Genomic DNA, 22,392 nt, shown 5'->3' with positions numbered 1-22,392 from the left:
AATTACGCTTTTCCGCATATTACGCAGTACTACAAAATTATTTTAAAGTTGTGGATTGATTTTTAATAAATTTTTTTGTAAATATGTACTATAAAGTAAATATTATTATTGGCAGATTGTTAAGTAAAGATGGCAACATTAAAGGTATGTCATTCACCTCAAGTGTAAGTTTAAACTTTTACAAAGTTTCATTAAGTATTTGCCATTTGGCACACTATAGGATGTCGTCATGACATAGTATATTTTTAATATCATCGTAATGATACATTTGATTTAAATTATTAACTTTTGTGTATGACTTGTCCACTACAGTGCTGGTGACAAGGGTTAGATTGTGTTATATTTTGTTTCTAATGATTAATTTAAAAATGTTAATGTAAGAACATAACCTACATTATAAAATTTGGGTAAATTTATTAATTCTTTACAATGGATAGTGAAAAAAATAATATAATTCGGGTTGGCTCAAGGAAAAGTGAGGTATGTTTAAATTGATATTAACCTTATGTGATTATTTTAATACGTAATATCTTTTGCAAGTATGTAATAATATTCGAACAAAATATTTTTTTAACAGATAACGAAATTAAAATTTAAATATGTTTATCGCCTTTTATGATACAGTGACTTAACATTTTTTTTTAAAATTTCGTATTTTAAATGTTTCCATTATGTTAATTATAATTGATTGTAACAGGTACTAAGTGGTTACAGGTCTAATTAACATATAACTCGTTTTTATAATGCAATTCTAAATATTTGTTTATACATGGGTTTATTATCCATTCACTTATGTCAGTAACATATTTCACATTCTTAATTAGATGATTATGTTCATAATAATATCAACTGGTACATGATGGGTAAAGGCCTTTTGCTCATAAGAAATACATTTTTATATAAATCAAAAGTAGTTAAGTGTTTTCCTATTTGAAGTTTTATCTGACCTTATTAGAAATTTTCTTATAATATTCTCCTTTACCATTAAAGATTGAGATTAGTTATAAATAAGAGTAAACTAAAATTTGTATAATAAACATGGTAGTGTATGCCAGAAATAGTGAAATATGTGCGTTAACTGCTTAACATTTGCAGCTGTTGTAATGTTATTTTGTATTTGATGAGTATTTTCTCCCTTGCAGCTGGCCCTCATTCAAACGAATTTCGTCATCGACAGCTTAAAGAAAGTTTATCCAGATAAAGAATTTTCAATAGGTATGCTACAAAGTGATTACAATCCATATTACTTAATTAGGACTGATTATTTTGTAATGTCTTATAGGAAAAGTTAATTCAATATTCATAATAATTAGAAAAGAAGGTGTAAGTTATTTCTGATGTGCTAATATGTAATAGTATAACATATATAGTTACTCATTTATTTTTAAAATTGGAATATTACCTTGATGTAAATTCATGTTCTGAAATATAACAAAGGTCTTAGAAAACTGCGCTACTTCAAATTAAGAAGAGGATGAATTAACTGGCCAAGGCCTTAGAAATCAGTTGTAATCAATACTGAACAGACCTATGATTTAAAAATAATAATATGCAAATTAACAAATCATTGTTTAATGGATTTTATTTGAGTTAAAATAGGACAGATTATATCATAAATTTCTCATAGAATTTAGAAGATATAAAAAAACTAAATGGGTACAGTCTAAATCAAAAATCAATATGTTTTAAAAAAGAAAGTTAACGGTAATATTTTTAAAAATACTTATAAATGTGTGTATTATGTCTAAAATCGCACAACTGTTTAAATACAACTTAACTTTATTACTTTTAATACATACATGAATTGAAAATTCAAGTGTGTGTACATGATAAACAATAAGGTGCCGCTTATAAATTCATTTGAAGGTTATTCAAAAATGTTATTTGAAGACACTTGCTTGTTAACCTAGTTTGCCTACTATAGGTACCACAGTTTAAAATACAGGCAAGTGACTTCACCGATCCCATTGCAGCGCCATATTATCCAAATAGTGTTTTCGCGGGCTTTTTAAATATGGAATTTTAAATATGATACTTTTCTGCAAATAAACAAATAGCCTATTATACACAATTCTACAAGATTTATATAAAGATAAAAGAAAGATTAAGACAAAAAGATAATAGTGTAAAGTTTATCAAAATAAAAATGACATAATGATAATAATTATAACAATAACATACAGGAATAAGTAGATACATTTAAATAAAAAAAAAACATAAACACATTTTTTTTTTCGTTGTTGCTCTTCCGCTCTTATGAACAGTATACTTTCCTATTTACGAAAATAAAAGTTTAATATACAAAGGCAGGGGAAAAGACAAAGAAATGTTAGACTTTACTTATGATTTTAATTTCAGTAAAAAGTGTAAATACTAAATATATATAATAATATAATATTACACATTGGCCATATTTTTAATATTCATAGGCGTAATTAATAACTTACCAATTACCATCACAATCTTCTGCCTCCTGTCCTTATAAATATATATTTATTTGACGACCTCCGTGGTCGAGTGGTGTGCACTCCGAGGTCCCGGGTTCGATTCCCGGCAGAGTCAATGTAGATTAGTAGTCTGGGTGTTTGTGGTACCGTGGTTACTTTAGGATCAGACAACATCACATACATTAATGATCAGATCATTAATGTATGTGATGTTGTCTCATATTTATTTATTAATATATTGTTATTCAGTTACAATGACAACACTAGGCGACCGTATTTTGAACGTTTCTTTACCGAAAATTGGAGAAAAGTCGCTATTCACAAAAGATTTAGAAGATGCCCTGAAGAACAAAACTGTTGACTTTGTGGTTCACTCTCTTAAGGATCTTCCGACGTCGCTGCCAGACGGCCTTGCCATTGGTGCGGTTTTTGAAAGGTAAATTTATTCATAATAATAAATTAACAAAGATCGATTCAGTGCCTTTTTATTTTAATGAAAATTATTTTTTGTTTTTGGCTTTCAAACAATTTTAACATTCATTTTAAAATTCGATATAACGGTAGACATAAAATGTGAAAAATTATATTTATCTAAGTATATAATATAAGTTTTTAATCTATTCTCAATAATGACAACAACAGCCTGTAAATTCCCACTACTGGGCTAAAGGCCACCTCTCCCTTTGAGGAGAAGGTTTGGAACATATTCCACCACGCTGTTACAATGCGGGTTGGTGGAATACACATGTGGCAGAATTTCTATGAAATTTGTCACATGCAGGTTTCCTCACGATGTTTTCCTTCACCGCTGAGCACGAGATGAATTATAAAGAAAAATTAAGCACATGAATCAGCTGTCCTTGCCTGGGTTTGAACCCGCAATCATCGGTTAAGATGCACGCGTTCTAACCACTGGGCCATCTCGACTCTGTCAATAATAACGCTGCTTAAAAATATTAATCAATCCTAACATCGCCAACGCGCCACCTGGGAACTAAGTTATTACTTACTAGCGACACGCCCCGGCTTCGGTTATAATACTGACACTAAATATACAACAGAATTCGTATATTAACGACATCACATTACAACCTTCTAAAATTATCAGTGTTTCTTTACTATATTGTCCATGTATTATACACAAAAATCCTCTCAAATCAGTCTATCTTTAAAAAAAAATGCATCAAAATCGTGTAGTTTTGTTTTAAATTGTGTAGTTTTAAAGATATAAGCATACAAAAGGACCTAGGAACAGACAACGCGACTTTGTTTTATACTATGTAGTGATAAATCACAGTTCGCCATACTTAAAACCGCAACATGGCAACACTAATTATTGGCGGTAAAATATATGCTGATTAGGTGATACAATCAGCTTGTATACAGAAACAGTTAAGCTTAATAAAAACACAGAAACATTTAAAGTAATTAATAAATGTTAAAAAAATATTTAGAATACATTATTATTATGTGAATTGTACTAAAGATTTATAACGATAATATGTTCCATATTGTACACGGGATATTTAGAAACCTTGCTTGTTATAATTTTAATGACGTTATTACCTTTATTTGAATTAACTCATATAATTTACGTTATGAATCCGATGTATTTAGGCATTATGGATTTTTTAATACCTAGACGATTTTACTTGTATGATTATTATTTATGTATGAAGCTGCCGACATCCCAAACTTACAAAATCCTAACACCAATTATACTCTGTATAATATACAATGGTATGCAATAAATGTAATACTGTACTTTAAAAATGTCATTAAAGATGCTCTTACAGGCCGCCGTATCTTATCACGCAATCTCTTATCAACGAAAAAAATCGTTCAACGTTATATAATATGATTATTATAAAATATAAGTTGATGTTGAAAATGTTATACGATACCTTCACTTACTTTGTAATTTTCTTATAAAATACATTTAATTTTTCTCCTTTTCAACGTGAGGAAACCTGCGTGTGTCTAATTTCATCGAAAATCTGTCACATGTGCATTCCGCCAACCCGCATTGGAACAGCGTGGTGGAATATGTTCCAAATCTCCTACTTAGTATGAGAATAGGCCTTAGCCCAGCAGTGGGAAATTTACACGCTGTTACTGTTACTGTTTTTCCTTTATTTAATTGTGTTTCGAACAAAACTTCACATGCTATACACGTTAGGTAATTCCTAGACATATAGATTTTGTTTTTAATTTTTTTATTGTCTTTGGATCCAACGACACATCCAAAGAAAATGTTCCCGCATGATTAATTCATTCATTTCATTCGAGATGAAACGTTAAGTTTAGTGAAGGTAGTCTTGTGACTTGTAAAACAGCACAAAGACTTACCGCTCTTTGTGATTTTAAACAATTTAAACCATTTATTTTGCTACACACATACATTACATAGATTATACAGGAAAAAAAAATTAAATTTAAAGAACACAGTGTAGGTAGCAACGGGTACATCTCAGTATAAGCTGTGCTAATGCACAGCACTGATTTTCAGATGGCCCCTGACTATTGGGTAAACATAAACACATGAGCGCACACGAAATAAATAAATGAAAGTATAAGAACAAAAACTAAAACTAAAAAGCCTTTACACTAAAAAAAAAAAGAAACATTACACAAAAAGAAAAACAATATAAGGAACTTAGACATAAGATAGGCAGACAGACAGACTTAGCCATAAGACATTAAAATTGAATATGATTAATACTATGTCTATGAGGTTATGTGAGGTAGTATGACTGACACTATATTTGGAGTTTGTTACTCTGACTTTTGTTTATTTAAAAATAATACCGTCAAGTGTTTTTTCCAAGTCACCTGGGACGTACTATTTTAATAAACAATAAATATATTTTAATAAACAATCGTCAAGCCACGAACTATCCTATCGCCGGATCAATGTATTATTTTATCAAAACTGTTGCCACTATATAGTGTATGAAAAGAATAGAAGTTATAAGTATTTTTAATTATTTTCTTGTAGAGAGGATCCAAGAGACGCTTTAGTACTACGAGAGGATGTCAAAGATTGCACACTGGCTACTTTACCCGCTGGATCAGTTATTGGCAAGTATTTTATTAATAAATAAAATAGAAATATTTATAAGCGAAGTTACGTTATATAGATCCTTGATATCTTAGTTTCCAAAGCGCATTGGCGATGGAAGAAATGGTTAATATTAATAATAATTCTCACTGCGCCGTTGTCTATTGGCAGTGGTGACTACTTACCACCAGGACGCCCATTTAGAATAAACAAAATTGTTAAATCATCGAAATTATGTGAATCTCTATCATGGGCTCCGGTTGCCTCTCTTAATTACTCCTCCAATTCCAATCGTCCTCTTAATTCGACCGTTTTTTTGTTTTTCTCGCTGGAAAAACGCTTTAAGATTCCCCCACGTGATGGAAAGTGGGGCGGGGGGGGGGGTGTGGGACTCCCCGGGTTTACCCACTAAAAAACCAGCGGTACCCTCACCGTCTCTCGGCGGGCGCCACGGGATCGCTTACGCATGCTACCGTGGCTTCTTGATTCGACCTTTTTTTTTGTTTTTCTCGCTGGAAAAACGCTTTACGAGCTTCCCCACGTGATGGAAAGTGGGGGGGGTGTGTGGGACTCCCCGGTTTTCTGGACGCTGAGTGACATATCCACCGGGTTTATACACTAAAAAACCAGCGGTACCCTCACTTGGCTTCTTAATTCGACCTTGCCTCAAATTTGACTTATAGTACGACACAACTTAGATGTCGCATCGGCAAAATTCGTAAAACCGATCACATCCGAATTGAGTACGCTATCCCAAATTATCAATATTTATTTCTCACGCGAATATGATCTCTGCACAAACGTAATAACTTGTAATATCATATGACCCAATATATTCGTCAATTTGACGCGTCGATGTACATGCACTTGCTTTCTCTGACGTGTGAATCTACAGCGACGAATAGCGTCGAATGGCGCGATAGGGAGCTATTTCTATTGGTTGTGTAAATCGGCAGTAATCGGTTTTATTTTCATTCCATTGCATTTTCCGATGCTACATCTAATTTGTGTCTTACTATATGTCGAAATTATTCACAGGTACCTCATCGCTGCGTCGCACGGCGCAATTACGAGGTTCGTTCCCACATCTATCGATAGTGGATGTGAGAGGCAACCTCAATACGAGGCTGCGTAAACTCGACTCGACAACGAAGGAGTACTCAGCGCTCCTGCTTGCGACCGCCGGCCTGCAGAGAATGGGTTGGGGCGACAGGGTCTCGAAGGTATAAAAAAAACAATTCCTACCCGTGACCACGAACGCTGTAGTGCTCGAAACGTCGGGATGCCAAATATCCTACTTCCTACTACTATTATAAAGGCGAAAGTTTGTATGTATGGATGTATGGATGTTTGTTACTCTTTCACGTAAAAACTACTGAATGGATTTGAATGAAACTTTACCAGAATATAGCTTATACATCAGAATAACACATAGGCTACAATTTTTGAGGTTTCTAATGTGAGGTCGTAAAAAAACACATTTTTTGCGCTTACATTGCAAACGCTGACTGAATCCTACAAGATAGATCAAAACAATGTACTACAGTATTGTACAACTTAAAAAGGTCTACAAAAAAGTCCGTGATGGTATATGTTTATCTCTTAGGAATAACCCACAATAACCATTTTTTATCCTTTACTTTGTACGAGAAATAATGACTTATTTACGAAGCGATTTTAAGCGATTACTAGACTAGACGGGACGAACCTGAAGTCCACGCGAACGAAGTCGCGGGCAAAAGCTAGTGAAATAATATACGCGATTCAAATCCGTTATAACTATAGTCTGTTCGCGTTAAGAATGCAGTGAGTTGTCATTGTTTACCGGCCTTTGACCAATCAAATCTTTTCAAATTACAAAGTCAATTTTACATTGAACAGGTAAAGACATAAGTTCGAACATGACGGTGGATTTAATTAATTATTAACTGATATTTTTATAATTTAAATTATTTTTTTTATTATTATTAAGTGATATTTAAAAAAAATGAATACCACACCAATTTGTAAAAATAAAAGTGCGAGGAATGCTGCGACCACGTCTTACAAGAAGGAATTGCCATGTGGGATTTAGATAATGTTATGGAACTCACTGCAGAAAATTATTTTATTATGAACACTAACGACGACACTAGTAATAGTGATTAAAATATTAACGACTTAATTTCGATTTTTTACGTTAATGTGAATATTTTAAATTCATTACACTTAGCCTTTAAAACAAATATAATCTGTTGGCATTTTAACACAAAAATATACAAACACCTTTACCCTTCTGTTAAAAAGATTTGATTGGTCAGGAGGCTGAGTAAGGCCGGTAAACAATGACAACTCACTGCATTCTTAACGCGAACAGACTATAGTTTTATTTCAATGTGTAATCGAGAAAATATAAGACAACACAATTTCTATTTCCTTAACATACATGGAAAAGTTAAAAAAAACAAAAAGACATACATTTAGAATTTTTTTGTTAAGACCCCTGTCGGGTACAGGCTGTCCTACAGTTCCTAAGTTTTCCTGACCTGGACTGTTATATTTATCTAGTCTTTTTTAGTTATTATGATGATGTTGTACAGAAAATGATATGATATTAATAAATTTTTAAGAGCACTCAGCAATAATGCAGCAGAATATTAGTTACTGAGATAACATCTGCATACAAACAAACAAATTTTATCACTTTTTAGTATTACTATAGATTTTCCCATATTAAACTTTTCAACATAGTTTTAATATTAGTAAATTATTCTTAGTGAAGTCTTAAGCAAATGCTACTTGAAAAAAAACGTAGGTATGCATTCCATAAATGAATAAAATCTTACGGATTTTGAATGGGAAAACCGTTAACAAATATTACAAAAACAATTCCAAAAAAGTACTTGATACTATAAAATTTGAGTCATAAAGTACTAATAAAATCATTAGGAGCACTATTTTTGTTTCAGAGCTCATTTACAAAGAGAAAATGAAAACTGTAATTTTAAAATGGCTTATAAAAGTTCTATTTTCATTTAAATACGCAACACTTAAGCCCCTTTCGAATATATGTTGCAAACTGTTGTTTCAGATATTGCCATGTTCAGAGATGATGTACGCCGTTGGCCAGGGTGCCTTAGCAGTGGAATGCCGGACAGACAATGCAGAGATATTAGCTATGTTGGCGCCCTTCAACCATCCAGAGACATACTGTAGAGTTTTAGCTGAAAGGAGCTTTCTTAAAACATTAGGTAAGACACTTTTTTTTTATGTGATCCAGCGGGTAAAGTAGCCAGTGTGCAATCTTTGACATCCTCTCGTAGTACTAAAGCGTCTCTTGGATCCTCTCTAAAAGAAAATAATTAAAAATACTTATAACTTCTATTCTTTTCATACACTATATAGTGGCCACACTTTTTGATAAAATAATACATTGATCCGGTAATAGGATAGTTCGTGGCTTGACGATTGTTTATTAAAATCATAAAGAGCGTTAAGTCTTCGTGTTTTTTTTTTATTCTATAGGTTGGTCAACGAGCAGATGGGCCACCTGATGGTAAGTGGTCACCATCACCCATAGACAATGACGCTGTAAGAAATATTAACTATTCCTTACATCGTCAATGTGCCATCAACCTTGGGAACTAAGTTGTTATGTCCCTTGTGCCTGCAGTTACACTGGCTCACTCACCCTTCAAACGGAACACAACAATACTGAGTACTGTTACTTGGCAGTAGAATAACTGATGAGTGGGTGGTACCTACCCAGACGGGCTTGCACAAAGCCCTACCACCAAGTTACTTGAAAGGTGCTTTAAAATATTAATATAATATTGTATTGTTGGCTATTTGACAATGCGAAAAATAAATTGTGAATTATTGTAATCAGTGTATTATGAGCTTAAAAATGGTTATTTACTAACGAAACTTGAAAATAATACTTATTTTATTCAAAAATCAATAAATAAAAATGCATTTTTTCAAACGTTTGTCACGTGACACAAAATGCTCCTGATTGGCCAGGCTTATGATGAAGTGACATTCTTGTAAGCCTTGCTTTTCTACTATAAGTACCACAGATTGAAGTACAGCAAATTGACGTCACCGACCCCATTGCAGCGCCATGTTGTCCAAGTAGCGTTTTCGCGCGTTATTTAAATATGGAATTTTTAATATGATATTTTTGGGCAAATATGTACAAGAAATAAAAAAATTAACTTTTACTGGGTTCCTTAACCTCTACTAAAAATATAAAATGGATTTCAAAAACCAGTCAATTAGCTTATTAGTTATTAGTCTTGTTTATATCTTAACCCAATTATAAAATTAAATTATAAATTAAAATATTAATTAAATTATAACAATATAATTATTCATCCAATCAAAGACTAGGGCATGTCATATACAATTTACTGAGTAACAAGTAGTTTGACTTTTTTTAAATATAATTTAGTGTTTTAATGTAGGACCTACATTATAGTGTAAAGAAACAGGTCTTGATTTTATCAGCATATTGCTAATGATAAATAAATAGCTTTAACAATAGAGGCAAGCAATAAATGGCTATCAGGTAAAATGTCTGTCAGTCTTTATAAAACTTCACCACTGTTTTCTCGATGATAGAGTTACTTTGTTGTCAGAGAACTAACTACACAATCTATCAGTAAGCAAGTTAAATGGCATCCTATAGCGTCTTAGTTGTGTTCTTTGCCATAAACAAAAGCTGTCTATTGCTTATTAAAAAAAAATCACTCCCTACATTGTGGTTGAGCCACATATAGAGTACAAATACTTGGGACTTACTACTACCTTATACATTATTTATGTCCTCTTATTGTTAAAGCAGCACAATCTGATTCCCTGTTAATAGCTGTTAATAGTAGTGTAACTACAGGCACAAGGGACGTAACATCTTAGTTCCCAAGGTTGGTGGCACATTGACGATGTAAGGAATAGTAAATATTTCTTACAGCGTTATTGTCTATGGGCGATGGTGACCACTTACCATCAGGTGGCCCATATGCTCGTCCGCCAACCTATAACATAAAAAAAAATTAAGAAAGTCATACAAGAACATATAATTCAGTTAAATTATTCTTTTCTAGGCGGTGGTTGCAGTGCACCAGTTGGTATATCAACAAAACTGAAGCAGATGGAATCAAACTTCAAATTAACCATAACAGGAGGAGTGTGGAGCTTAGACGGCACCACCAAAGTAAACGATACAATGGAGCAAACATTCACACAGATTAAAAAGACTCAAAAACATAACCTCAGTCCGACAGAAGAAAACAACAGTAAAAAAATTAAAATAGATGACGGAAATATTGATAATAATTTAAATCCATTACAAAAACTTGATGATAAGATATCAGAGGCGAATGAAAATTCAAACTGTGAAGATTTAAGTGTGCCAGAAGCACCAAAATCACATACAGTGTATTGTGGTCTGACGGAGAACACAAACATACCCTTGGACGTTATACTCAAATGTGACGATTTGGGTAAAGATTTAGCAAATAATTTAATATCGAAAGGTGCTTTAGAGGTAATGAAAGTTACACAAGACCTAATTAGGAGTTCAGTTGGAGTGCAATCTCCCTGATGACAGAGAGTATGATTTATGTTAAATGTAAATATATTATTGTTGTTAAATTGTTATTTCTTGTTAGGTACTTATTTGGGACATATTAAATCATAGGTTGTACTTATTGCGGTGTATTAGTTGAATTCTGTTAATCTTATTATAATTTTAATAAATGCAATATGACACGGGAATTGATTTTTTATTACTATTTATATCTATAATAACTCCATTGACAGACACAGAACCAATGATATTCTAATAAACAGATATGTTATACCCATACTAAACAACAGAAAAAGTGTGCCGCGCCGGGGACCGTTTATTTTATATTTCGTTACAAGTAAAAAGGATAACTTGATAAAAACAATAAGTAAGAGGGATAACTAGTCGTTTTAATTACACGTACGTAACGTATTAATGGCATAATTATGATGAAAACGACTAAAGGCAAACGTCCCAATTAGGACGTTTTCTAGTCTTCACTTTTTGCGCGTTAATAACATATCTGTTTACTAGAACATCATTACACAAAACTCAATGTATCTGACTTGTAACATTGACCCAAAATGATTGTTACATCGTGGAAGCTACAGCTGATATTGGCGAACCGAGGGAAACAATGAAACATAAAAGATTCCAAATAGACCACAGGCTTTTGTTAAAAATCAATTTAACTAACGAGAATTTTAATCAAATCAATAATCATACAGATTTAATATATTACAGACGTAATAATTCTGTTATTAGTTTTGGTAATAGTCATGGCTATGACTACAGTGGACTCCGTAATCCGGCCCTTTGGTAATCCGGCACTCCTATAGTCATGCCTTTTATTGAATCTCTTTTTGACAATCATAGCGTCTTAGGCATACTCCATAATGCGCCAAATTCGATAGTCCGACACCGCCCCATGACACACTAGTCGTATTACCGAGGGTCCCATGTATTGAGCTTAAAGGTTTTAAACTCCCTTTAAACTTATGGCAAAAACATTTACATAGGCAGCCCAAGGTATTTGATTTACCCGTTATCGGTTACAACGGGAGCTTCTTCATTTAAGTATGTGTTTTATTTCTAGTTCTAACTACTTACTAAACTAGTTCTACTACTTTTTATGAAAACTATGGCAAAGAAAAACAGTTATATTTGTACAATACTTTTATTTAACAATAAAATCAATCAAAACACAAGCATTCTCAATCAGATGTGAACAAAACCTAAAATAACACTAACAAATATTGTTAAAATTTTCTTCCTTTAATGTCGAAGAATATTTGGCGGATTTACAACTTTCACAGCCCTAACATAATTGAAAAAAAAAAAACATGATTCAAAACTTTTGAGCTTCAAACATTATTTTATTTAATTATTATTATCAGTAAGATTTTTTTATCTATATTTCTACACCTATATTAAGTTAAGCATTTAACAACATAATTATTATAATTTAACAGAAACGAGAATTAAGGAAGAAAACTGAAGGCATTGTATTGTTATACGTAGCAAAATGTTATACCGTTTGGTATCTAAATTTCTAATGGGCATGATGGAGGCCTAACTTTAAATAATTTGGTATTAATAAATCAGACACTGATTTTTATGTCTTTGATATAATTTCTAAAATTGCAGGTATTTTTCTAAATTGACTAAAGTTATAGGAAAGAAAACATCTCTTAGTTTATCCGTATAACAGTTTTATGTCACACAAAATTTCCTCTACATTTTTATATAACTTAATAATACCCAATTATTGTTAGGCCGAGGCACATAAATAACTTATTCGACATCTTCTTCCTGCAGTGTTGTACCACCGTTGGCTCTCATGGAGGCACGGAGACGTTCTGAGACTTCCGGAAGCTTCTTCAAAAGAAGGTGGAAGATTGATGCTGGCATTGTTTGTTGAAGCACCTGTAACATCATAATTTTATATTATTAAGGTTTAAAACTGTTTCTATCTGTGTTTTGTTATTCATATGAAGTCACCAATGTATGAATGGTATTATAATATAATTAAATGTATAAGGAGGACTTAAATAAGATATTATAGATGTCAATTCAGTCAAATTTTTCGAGGTGGATTGCTCATTATTGAATTTAATAACTTATTTTAACCGGTAGGCAACAAGCTAATCTACAATAAATATGGATATGTTATTTTATATTCCACAAGCTGTTTCCTACAACTCAATGTCTAAATGCATTTTTACTTAAAAGCCATAACTTCAATTTGACTATTCTTATCTCGATCCCAGGATAAACTTCCTTTGTTTTGAGGTAACACACAAACACACACACTTTCACACATACAATAGTACACTGATACATACACCAAGTAGCTGTTGTGTTTGTCCACATACTGCAACAGCCTGTCCAAGGTGCTCTACACCAGCCTCAAGGTCTCCAGCGGCCAAAAGCTCTTCACCGAGTTGGATCTAAAAAAAATATAACTTTTAAAACTTGCACAATCAAAATAGATTTAAAAAAGTTGAACACACTGAATTAATTAATTATTATTTTTTCTAATTTTATTTTAAAAGCCAGTAAGATTATATTAAACCTTTTCATGTTGGATTATTTTTCCTAAAATACCATCACCAGGTAAAAATCTTTTATATTCAATTCTGTTATATGACGGACAACATGTCATTTCCTACAGAAGATGTAGCATTTTCAATGCAGATTGTATTTATGAAATCAATCAAACTCAGCCACGAGACACAGCTGGCATATTATTACATTTCTTAAAATATACAGACAACATTGTTAAGGCCTTACAAATTATAATTCATTATTTGAAACTGAATCAATTCTTTAACAATGTAAGTGTAATTATTTTATGGTATAAAATGTAATTACATATGTATCTAAAACCTATTTGGATAGTTGGTGTTATGTCTATGACTTAAGTAGCACTTGACGCAGAAGTAATAAATTATACAGACTGGCTTATTTCAGAAAATCTGTGACATGAGTGTCTGAAGCAGTTGAATAGTGTTGGACTTTTAAATGTCGTACTTAGCAGGCAGACGCTTTTTCTAACATGGGTCATCTATAAACAGCTACTGATTTAACATACCTGTTGCAAAAAGAATCTCTGCATAGCCTCATGATCATTCATATCAGGCAGAGGACCTCCAAGCGTCCGAGATCTGGTAGCATTGTGTTGGGCTTTTTCACGGCCTGAAAATATTTATCATTAATTTCGATTATGTTCATTTCTTTAATGGTATTATAATTTAAATTTTAAAAATAAAAGTATCTTTTTGTCGACGATTTCCAGTTAATCACTAATTATTTATACAAAGATTATTACTTGCACGCATAGCTTTCTAAAATACGTTTCATGATGTTGACGATGATAATCATTACGAAAATGTGCAATAGTACTTGACGACATGAAAATTTTTAGGTTGTAAAATTATACAAGAGTGTATTTAATTTTAATAAATTAAGGCTTTTCCATGCGCACAATTTGTTTCTTATTAGATAAATAGTAAATATTTTATGAATGCATACGTACGTTCTCTTAACTTCTTTTTAAATAGAGGATCCTTACGACGTTGTTGGTCAAAATAAACACAATACCCTAGAAATAAGGTTCCTGCAAGACCAACTGCTAAACCAAGCGTAGTACGACTAAGCTCCATGATAAATTCAGTTTTTTAATTGATTGTTCATAAAATTATCTGAAATATATACTCGCTTTTGTTAGGAAATTTTGCGGTCCGCCATTTATCAGTAAAGACGAACTTGAAAGTTGGCAATCATGATCGATCATCGAGCACTGGAACTGCCAATTCTTAAATGTTAAAATAAACTGCGCATAATATTAAATTTCTAGCAAATTTTAAATTAATTAAATAAAACAATACTACATATACCTATCTACTGTGATTCTTTTTTTTAATTTATATACAATATTTGCTGTTTTTGTCAAAATTGGAAAATTAATAGCTGTATTAATGATCAATTCTTGCGCAGTAGGCTTAAAATAAGTTTATTTTTGTGTAATATGTTAATACCATCTGTACAAACAAATATCTTCATATTGTTCATGAAATTTAAAAATAAGTATAGTTTATTCATAATACAAACAAAATATTTAATATTTACGACTGACAACAGTGTATTATACAATTTCGAGTCTTTACCGTCAGCCTCATTTTCCAACTCAACATTAATTGATTAATGACCAACGGTAGGCTTCAAAGGTCCTTCGATATCATCATTTTTCAACAACCGTAATAGTAAACTTAATTCGAATGAAGATATATGAGATGATAAAGGGCAGTTATAATACTGAAAGCTAGATTTGAACAAATAATTACAAATTGAAATAACTTCTGTAAGTGTATGTAATAACATATGTACTTTATTCTTATCAGATTTTTAAATTTTTATTAACATAAGAATTAACAACATTAAATGCTTAAATATATATACACAAATATGAACTAAAACTAGTTACTGTATAAATCTTGACCGCGTGGAATGGTGGCAAGAATGCTAGCAGCATTTCCCCGTTGAATCGCAATTCCGATCCTCTGGGCAAAAAACGAACCAGCCCTCCTGTCACCAGTGGAGGCAATGAGGCGAGGTGATATACTTTTGATGAAGCTTTTTGCACCACTACTCCAAGGGCCAAGCGTTTCGACAGCAAATGGAACATATGTACTGTATATTTTTGTTGCAGTTTTGTTTTGTACAGAAAATTATTTTTTATTTTTATTCCTATATAATAAAGGCCTTAACGTAAATTAACTTGTAAATGTATTGATTGTGTTATGACACAAAAATCTCTAAAATACTGGTGACATTCACTGTTATTAACAAAATTGAGAAATTTACAATAGAATCTTTAATAATTTGTAATAATCTCAAAAGTGCGTACATAATGACTTAATAAACAACATTTAGCTATAAAACATATTATTGAACTCGAATTATTCAAAAATAAACATCCACGTCAAATTATCCGGTTAGAGAAAAGGTTGAGTTTAATAAAATTTATATGAAATCATCGATGTTTTATGAAATTGAATGGTCGGTTTTATGAAGTTGTTGCCATAACCTAAAAAGTTACATGTACACATGATTGAAATTGAAGATTTACTTTTTCCATAAAAAATACTTAAACTTTTTATATATGAAGGTCGACCCCTGCAAGAAATTCGCCTGTGCTATTCAGAAATGTCTTTCTGGTAAGTTTTTACGCTATTATTTTTATTTATAATCCTTACTCCCGACAACCGACATAATTGTAGTCGCCATCTTTGCTTCAATCTTTCAGTCGCCTCCAGATTTGCGGGCGTTTTATCGCCGATTTTCAATGTTTTGCTCAATAAAGTCACTATTTTTTCTTTTGAAAGCAACGTAAAAAGTTTATGGTAGCTTGCGTAACAGTTAAATGTGAAAATGAGCTTTTTCGGGTTTGGACAAACTGCGGATATCGAAATTGTGTTCGATGATGCTGACAAACGAAAGGTTGCCGAAGTTAAAACTGACGATGGAAAAAAAGAAAAATTGTTACTCTATTACGATGGTGAAACTGTGTCAGGAAGGGTAAATGTAACGCTTCGAAAACCTGGATCAAAATTAGAACATCAAGGAATCAAGGTTGAGCTTATCGGTCAGATCGAATTGTTTTACGATAGAGGAAATCATCATGAGTTTATATCTCTGGTAAAAGAATTAGCCCGTCCTGGCGACTTATTGCAGCACACATCGTATCCATTCGAATTCGCCAACGTCGAGAAACCGTACGAAGTTTACACAGGAGCTAACGTCAGGCTAAGATATTTCTTACGTGCGACAATAATTCGTCGCCTCACCGATGTTGTAAAGGAAGTCGATATCGCTGTTCACACGCTATGCAGCTATCCGGACGTTCTAAATTCGATAAAAATGGAAGTAGGAATCGAAGATTGCCTCCACATAGAATTTGAATACAACAAATCGAAATATCACCTTAAAGATGTGATAGTAGGTAAAATTTACTTCCTTCTTGTTCGTATTAAGATTAAACACATGGAAATATCTATAATAAAAAGGGAAACGACTGGTTCAGGTCCAAATACATTCACAGAAAATGAAACAGTTGCTAAGTATGAAATAATGGACGGCGCGCCAGTCAGAGGTGAGAGTATTCCTATAAGAGTGTTCTTAGCTGGATATGACTTAACACCAACAATGAGAGACATAAATAATAAATTCTCAGTGAGATATTATCTCAACTTGGTCCTTATGGACACTGAGGACAGACGCTACTTCAAGCAACAAGAGGTCACACTGTGGAGGAAAAGTGATAAGTCAAGGTTGCCATTACATAATCCACACCACCCCCAAACTCTAGCACATCCCTCAATTGCGCCTCAAAGGCAGCTTAGTGCTTCAAGTGAAGAGAACTCTGCTAGAGCTGTGTCACCATCATTGCCAGATAATACAATGCAGAGGTCTGTGTCTCCGTCAATGCCTACCATTGATAATCATAATGGACCCTCACAAATGGAACAAGAGGAGCCTGATGTTTTACCAGATAAATTATCTAAGACACACATAGATGTCAGTGAACCTCAATCACCTGATGTCACTAATGCAGAAAAAGCAGTTGAAAGACCAAAGGTTTCAGAAAAACCTCTAGATAAGCCACCCCTGGATGACAGCCCTCAGCCGGTAAAGCAACAAGACCAGCCACCTGTTGCTGAAAAACCTCAAGTAGCAGAAAAAACACAAATAAATAACAAACCAAAGGTTGAAAAACCTGTAGCAGAGAAAATTGCTGTTATGGAAAAACCATTACTCGCCGAAAAACCCCAAGTTGCAGAGAAGCCTATTATTGCTGAAAAGCCTGTCTTGTCACGACCAGAAAGTGTAGAAGCAACTCCGAGTCAATAGCCTAGATACACCGGTGCTGTTGATATCTCACTAGCCGGCGAAATGAACTGTATGTTTTCATATACGAAGACAATTGTTTAAAATGTCTATTTTAAATTAAGAAATTATTAATACAGTTGTTGCAGCGATTTGCTTAATATTATTTGATTTGCAAATTGCAATAAAATCATCTTACATAGACTGTTATGGGTAAGTGTATAGTGTTGCTATAGCTATAAACAGAACAAATGTGCCGACAATGTTTCATAGATATGCTGTTTACAAGTTTTTTACAAAGGGCATGTAGCGAGATAATATTTTGTTGCTTTAATATGAATTCAATTATAACAAAACACATTTAGCATAAAGATTTCTTCATTGTTTTCTACATGACATTTTATTTTATCATTAGAGAATACAAGGTTATTAATTGCTAGATTTTTAAGACATTTGCAATATCAAATTCAATGACAATGATTTACTCTCATAGGCCAATATGTTTGAATGCTGTGTTATTAGTTTATTAACAATCAAAGTCAGATAGCTTGAATATCAAACTGAATTATAGGCCATTTAAGTATTGCTTTTTGTACCTAAATGGTTTCGAAAATTATAATTTTCTATTATCATTATTCATAAACATTGTTTAGTAGGTTTAGCTTATTTGATTCCTTTGTCTCATCAATGATCTGAAATTTGAATGAAGACAGTGTTAGTTCCATCATTATCGTCCTAAACAGTATTTATAGGTAATGCCTTAAATATTAGTGAAATATTTGATATCTATAAGAACATAACATATAAAGCTAATATATATTTTTTTTACTAGAATCAGTTAAAAGGATGAGTTATTTTATAAAGTTTTAAGTTTATGACTAAATTTTACATTTAAAATGAGTTGAGATAAAACAAGTGTATAGCATCATTTCAAGGTTATCTAATATCAATGTTAAATTAAATATGTTTTTCACATTTATTGACTGTTTTTATAAATCAAGCACACACGTAATATATCATATTTGTAGAATGTCAATGGTTCTAAAACATATGTTATCATGTATATATATTGAGGATAAATTTGAAAACCCATAGTAAAGCTCTAATGTGTTGGACTATTGGGTTACAAAAATGTAGACCTGTGATAGTATAGGTATACATATACAATTATTTAATAATCTTGGCTTCTCTATGATGTACGTCTAAATTTATATAATATTTTAAAAGGAAGTTTTTGTGCCATTTGCTTTTATAAAATACAAAATGATAATAAAATAGTATTTAACTTTGTATAGATAATTATTGTACCCGCAAGTATAAAACTATTAGCGCCACTGATGTGCTAAAAATTGAAACATATCGTTCAACAAAAATAAGTTTTAAAAATATGAAACATTCATTTTTATTAATTATATTATGTATCTATTTATTTGCACATGCTTTTATGCAAAGTATTTTAAATTATTTTGTTGTATTTATATAAATATATTTGCATAATATGTTGAGTTATTGTAATTGTACAATATACATTGCTATTGCCACATCAATTTATTTCAATTGAAAGTGTTCACTGTTCACTATCAATTGACTGTTCATATATTGAGTTTATCAGGAAATATAATGAAACAATTTGTTTTTTTAGGATGACTGTAAATTCGAGCACCAAATATGTCTAGAAAATACCTTTTAGCCATATTATTGGTAATAATTAAAATCTTTTAAATTTTTATATCTGGTAAACATAAAAACAGTTTTTTTTTAATTGGTTGGTCAATGAAAAAATGTGATCTTCAATTGTATCTTTTAAAAATGTAAATAAATGCTTTTGTAACTATCAATGCAATATTGCATAAATAGAAAAGCATTAATATTTTTTAATATTGGACCATGGTTATTTAAATTTCGTAATAATATTGTTTACTTACATTATGAAATAATTTTAAAGCACAGTGATATCACTTTACAATATAAATATGTTTATTTAATACTAAATCATTATGTGGCTTCAGATGAAATGAATCTTAAAGACAACTTGTCTGTAAAAAGTGTACTAAAATGTGTAACTAAATAATTATAATAGTTACTTAGGTATAAAATTGTTAACTGTGGATTCTATGTATAGTTGGGTAATAATAATAAGCAATTATAAATATAATGTGATGTGGGGAAAGTCAAACTAAAAAATCTAATTATAAAATAAATTAAACCACAGTTGGCTGTATGTTATTGATATAGTTATTCATTATTTTAACTAAAATTAGGAGAAAGTCCGTGTTATTAAATTTTGTTATATCTTCGAATTGATTTTTAGCATCGTATTGTATAAACAATTTTTTTTTCTAAGAGATTAAGCGCATGTCGATTATATCATATTGTTAATAAAATGTATGTATAAACAGCTGACCAAGATTCTTATTTATTCTTAACCTCTTATACTAATCTAACAGAAACATCCACGGCTTCGCCAGTTTTGACATAAATCGCTCATAATCTGCACTATAGATTTAAAATATAGGTATTAAAATTATTAGGCAGCAGCTAAAGACCAAATATAGTAAAAGTTATGTTAGGCATTTCACAAATAGCTAATATAAACTATAAAGCAATGCTACAGATATTTATTACAAATATGTATTATTAATAATTATTTTTATGCGAAAATTATAGCGTTCACATTCCACTTAGTCGTTAAAATAACTTTATATGAATAATTAATTTCAGAATCAAGTTTTTATTTAAGTTAGATGAAGTATAAATAACAGGGCGTGTGACAGACTTCCAACAGGCTTACGTCATTATTATTACGTTTAAAAATACTAATCAATTGATAACGAGTTGTTCTTTGATTCAATTCGATTATTTCTACAGACATATTACCAATAAAGACGAAATCGTTGCACAATAATATGGTTTCCTTTTATATAAAATATCTTATATACTAATAGCGTAAGCAGATTTTTGACCTAGTGTTAGCTGGACGTAGAAGATCAGTTATGGTCTTACTTTGAAGAGCTCCAGCCTTGGATGTGCAGAAAATGAAAGACGATGCAATGTACTAATTTATTAAGATTTAATAAAAAAAAAAAAAAAAAACATTTTAGAAAGCCGACAAATGTTATTGGCTGGTTCGATTGGTGCTACGGCTGTAAAAAAAAAGTAAACAAAATTTAAATGAAATCGATATCGAGAAAATCCAATTCTATCAAAACTTGTCATAGGTTTCGAAATTACTAAAAGATAATTTGAATAAAGTTGTAAAACCTCGAAGTATCACGGCGACCCACTACTAAAAACTTAATATTCAATACTAATGTTGATCTTGTTTTTGATAATTCAGTTGTGATGGCATCTCGTCTGAGCTTTACTAAATTTATATATACAGACGGATACTATTTATGTACAGATTAATTGATATTCTTCTTCCTTTTTTGATATTGGTTACAAATATAAATCATTTGAAACCTTTAGCTCAAGAGTTTGTTTTTGTTGATATTTTTTGTTAAGTAATTGTTGTGGGAACATCATTAAGTTTCTTATAATATTAACTTAGATGTTCCAGTGATTGAACTGGTTAGTGTTAAAATATCGCAAGTTAAAAGCACCAAGCAAGGAGTTCTAATTTTTCATTTTAGATTAATTTATTATTTTAAACTCGATGTTAATGTAAAATGTCGCACGAGAAACTATATAATATGTCAATTGTATCGTATATCACACCAAACCGCATCGAAAGGGCTTGGTATGTCAGTAGCGTCTAACTGAAGGTCAATAGCAGGTCATAGCAGGTCATAGCAGGTCTTAAGCCAGATCCGAGGACAATTATTTAAGTACATATAAAGTCGAAGGTTTGGACATATACCTAGCATGAACGCGGAACCTTCTCAGGAGACCTATTCAATAACTTAATTTTTCTATTGAACTAGCGACCCGCCCCGGATTCGTACGCGTGCAATGCTGATACTAATTAAATATACTACAGATTTCTTTATTACGTCATCACATTTATCTCTTCTAAAATTTTCAGCATTTCTTTACTATGCTGTCCATATATTATATATAAAAACCTTCCCCTCGAATCACTCTCCCAACCTATTGAAAAAAAAACCATGAAAATCGGTTGCGTAATTTAAAAGGTCTAAGCATACATAGGGGCAGCGGAAAGGGACTTTGTTTTATACTATGTAAAGTCTAAGAGTTCTTTCGAAGGGGATAATCTCTTGAAATAGATGTTAATTATTCGCGAGACGTAACCGTACTACTACGACTTAATTATACTTAGTTCATCGCGAAGCAAATCACTTATCGACATGTGACATATTCTGTGCAAAAAATAGAACAGATTTCTTCTCAGTGTGAATTTAGAGGTTATATACCTATACCAATTTTCTGTGAGTTATACTGATATATAATCAAACAACATGCCTGTAACATATCTGTTAAACAAAGTT

At 31.7% G+C, this 22,392-nt stretch overlaps 3 protein-coding genes across 3 annotated transcripts; 2 read left to right on the top strand and 1 right to left on the bottom strand.

Moving 5' to 3' along the window:
* The first annotated feature begins 152 nt into the window (after window positions 1-152).
* Window positions 153-11,265, top strand: LOC124540757 (porphobilinogen deaminase). Its single transcript, XM_047118464.1, has 7 exons — window positions 153-480; window positions 1,143-1,215; window positions 2,697-2,883; window positions 5,446-5,528; window positions 6,547-6,731; window positions 8,579-8,738; window positions 10,593-11,265. The coding sequence occupies exons 1-7, from the start codon at window positions 430-432 to the stop codon at window positions 11,090-11,092; spliced, it is 1,239 nt and encodes a 412-aa protein (XP_046974420.1). The 5' UTR covers window positions 153-429; the 3' UTR covers window positions 11,093-11,265.
* A 952-nt stretch (window positions 11,266-12,217) lies between these two features.
* LOC124540789 (mitochondrial import receptor subunit TOM20 homolog) lies at window positions 12,218-14,882 on the bottom strand. Its single transcript, XM_047118506.1, has 4 exons — window positions 14,595-14,882; window positions 14,151-14,254; window positions 13,402-13,506; window positions 12,218-12,982 (listed from the first exon to the last, which is right to left on the bottom strand). The coding sequence occupies exons 1-4, from the start codon at window positions 14,719-14,721 to the stop codon at window positions 12,851-12,853; spliced, it is 468 nt and encodes a 155-aa protein (XP_046974462.1). The 5' UTR covers window positions 14,722-14,882; the 3' UTR covers window positions 12,218-12,850.
* Window positions 14,883-16,316: 1,434 nt separating this feature from the next.
* On the top strand, window positions 16,317-20,347 carry LOC124540631 (vacuolar protein sorting-associated protein 26B). Its single transcript, XM_047118295.1, has one exon. The coding sequence runs from the start codon at window positions 16,490-16,492 to the stop codon at window positions 17,966-17,968; it is 1,479 nt and encodes a 492-aa protein (XP_046974251.1). The 5' UTR covers window positions 16,317-16,489; the 3' UTR covers window positions 17,969-20,347.
* The last annotated feature ends 2,045 nt before the right edge of the window (window positions 20,348-22,392 follow it).

The sequence above is a fragment of the Vanessa cardui genome, chromosome 26 (assembly GCF_905220365.1).
Source record: "Vanessa cardui chromosome 26, ilVanCard2.1, whole genome shotgun sequence".
Taxonomy (NCBI): Eukaryota; Metazoa; Arthropoda; class Insecta; order Lepidoptera; family Nymphalidae; genus Vanessa; species Vanessa cardui.
This window is presented reverse-complemented; position numbering and strand designations above follow the sequence as displayed.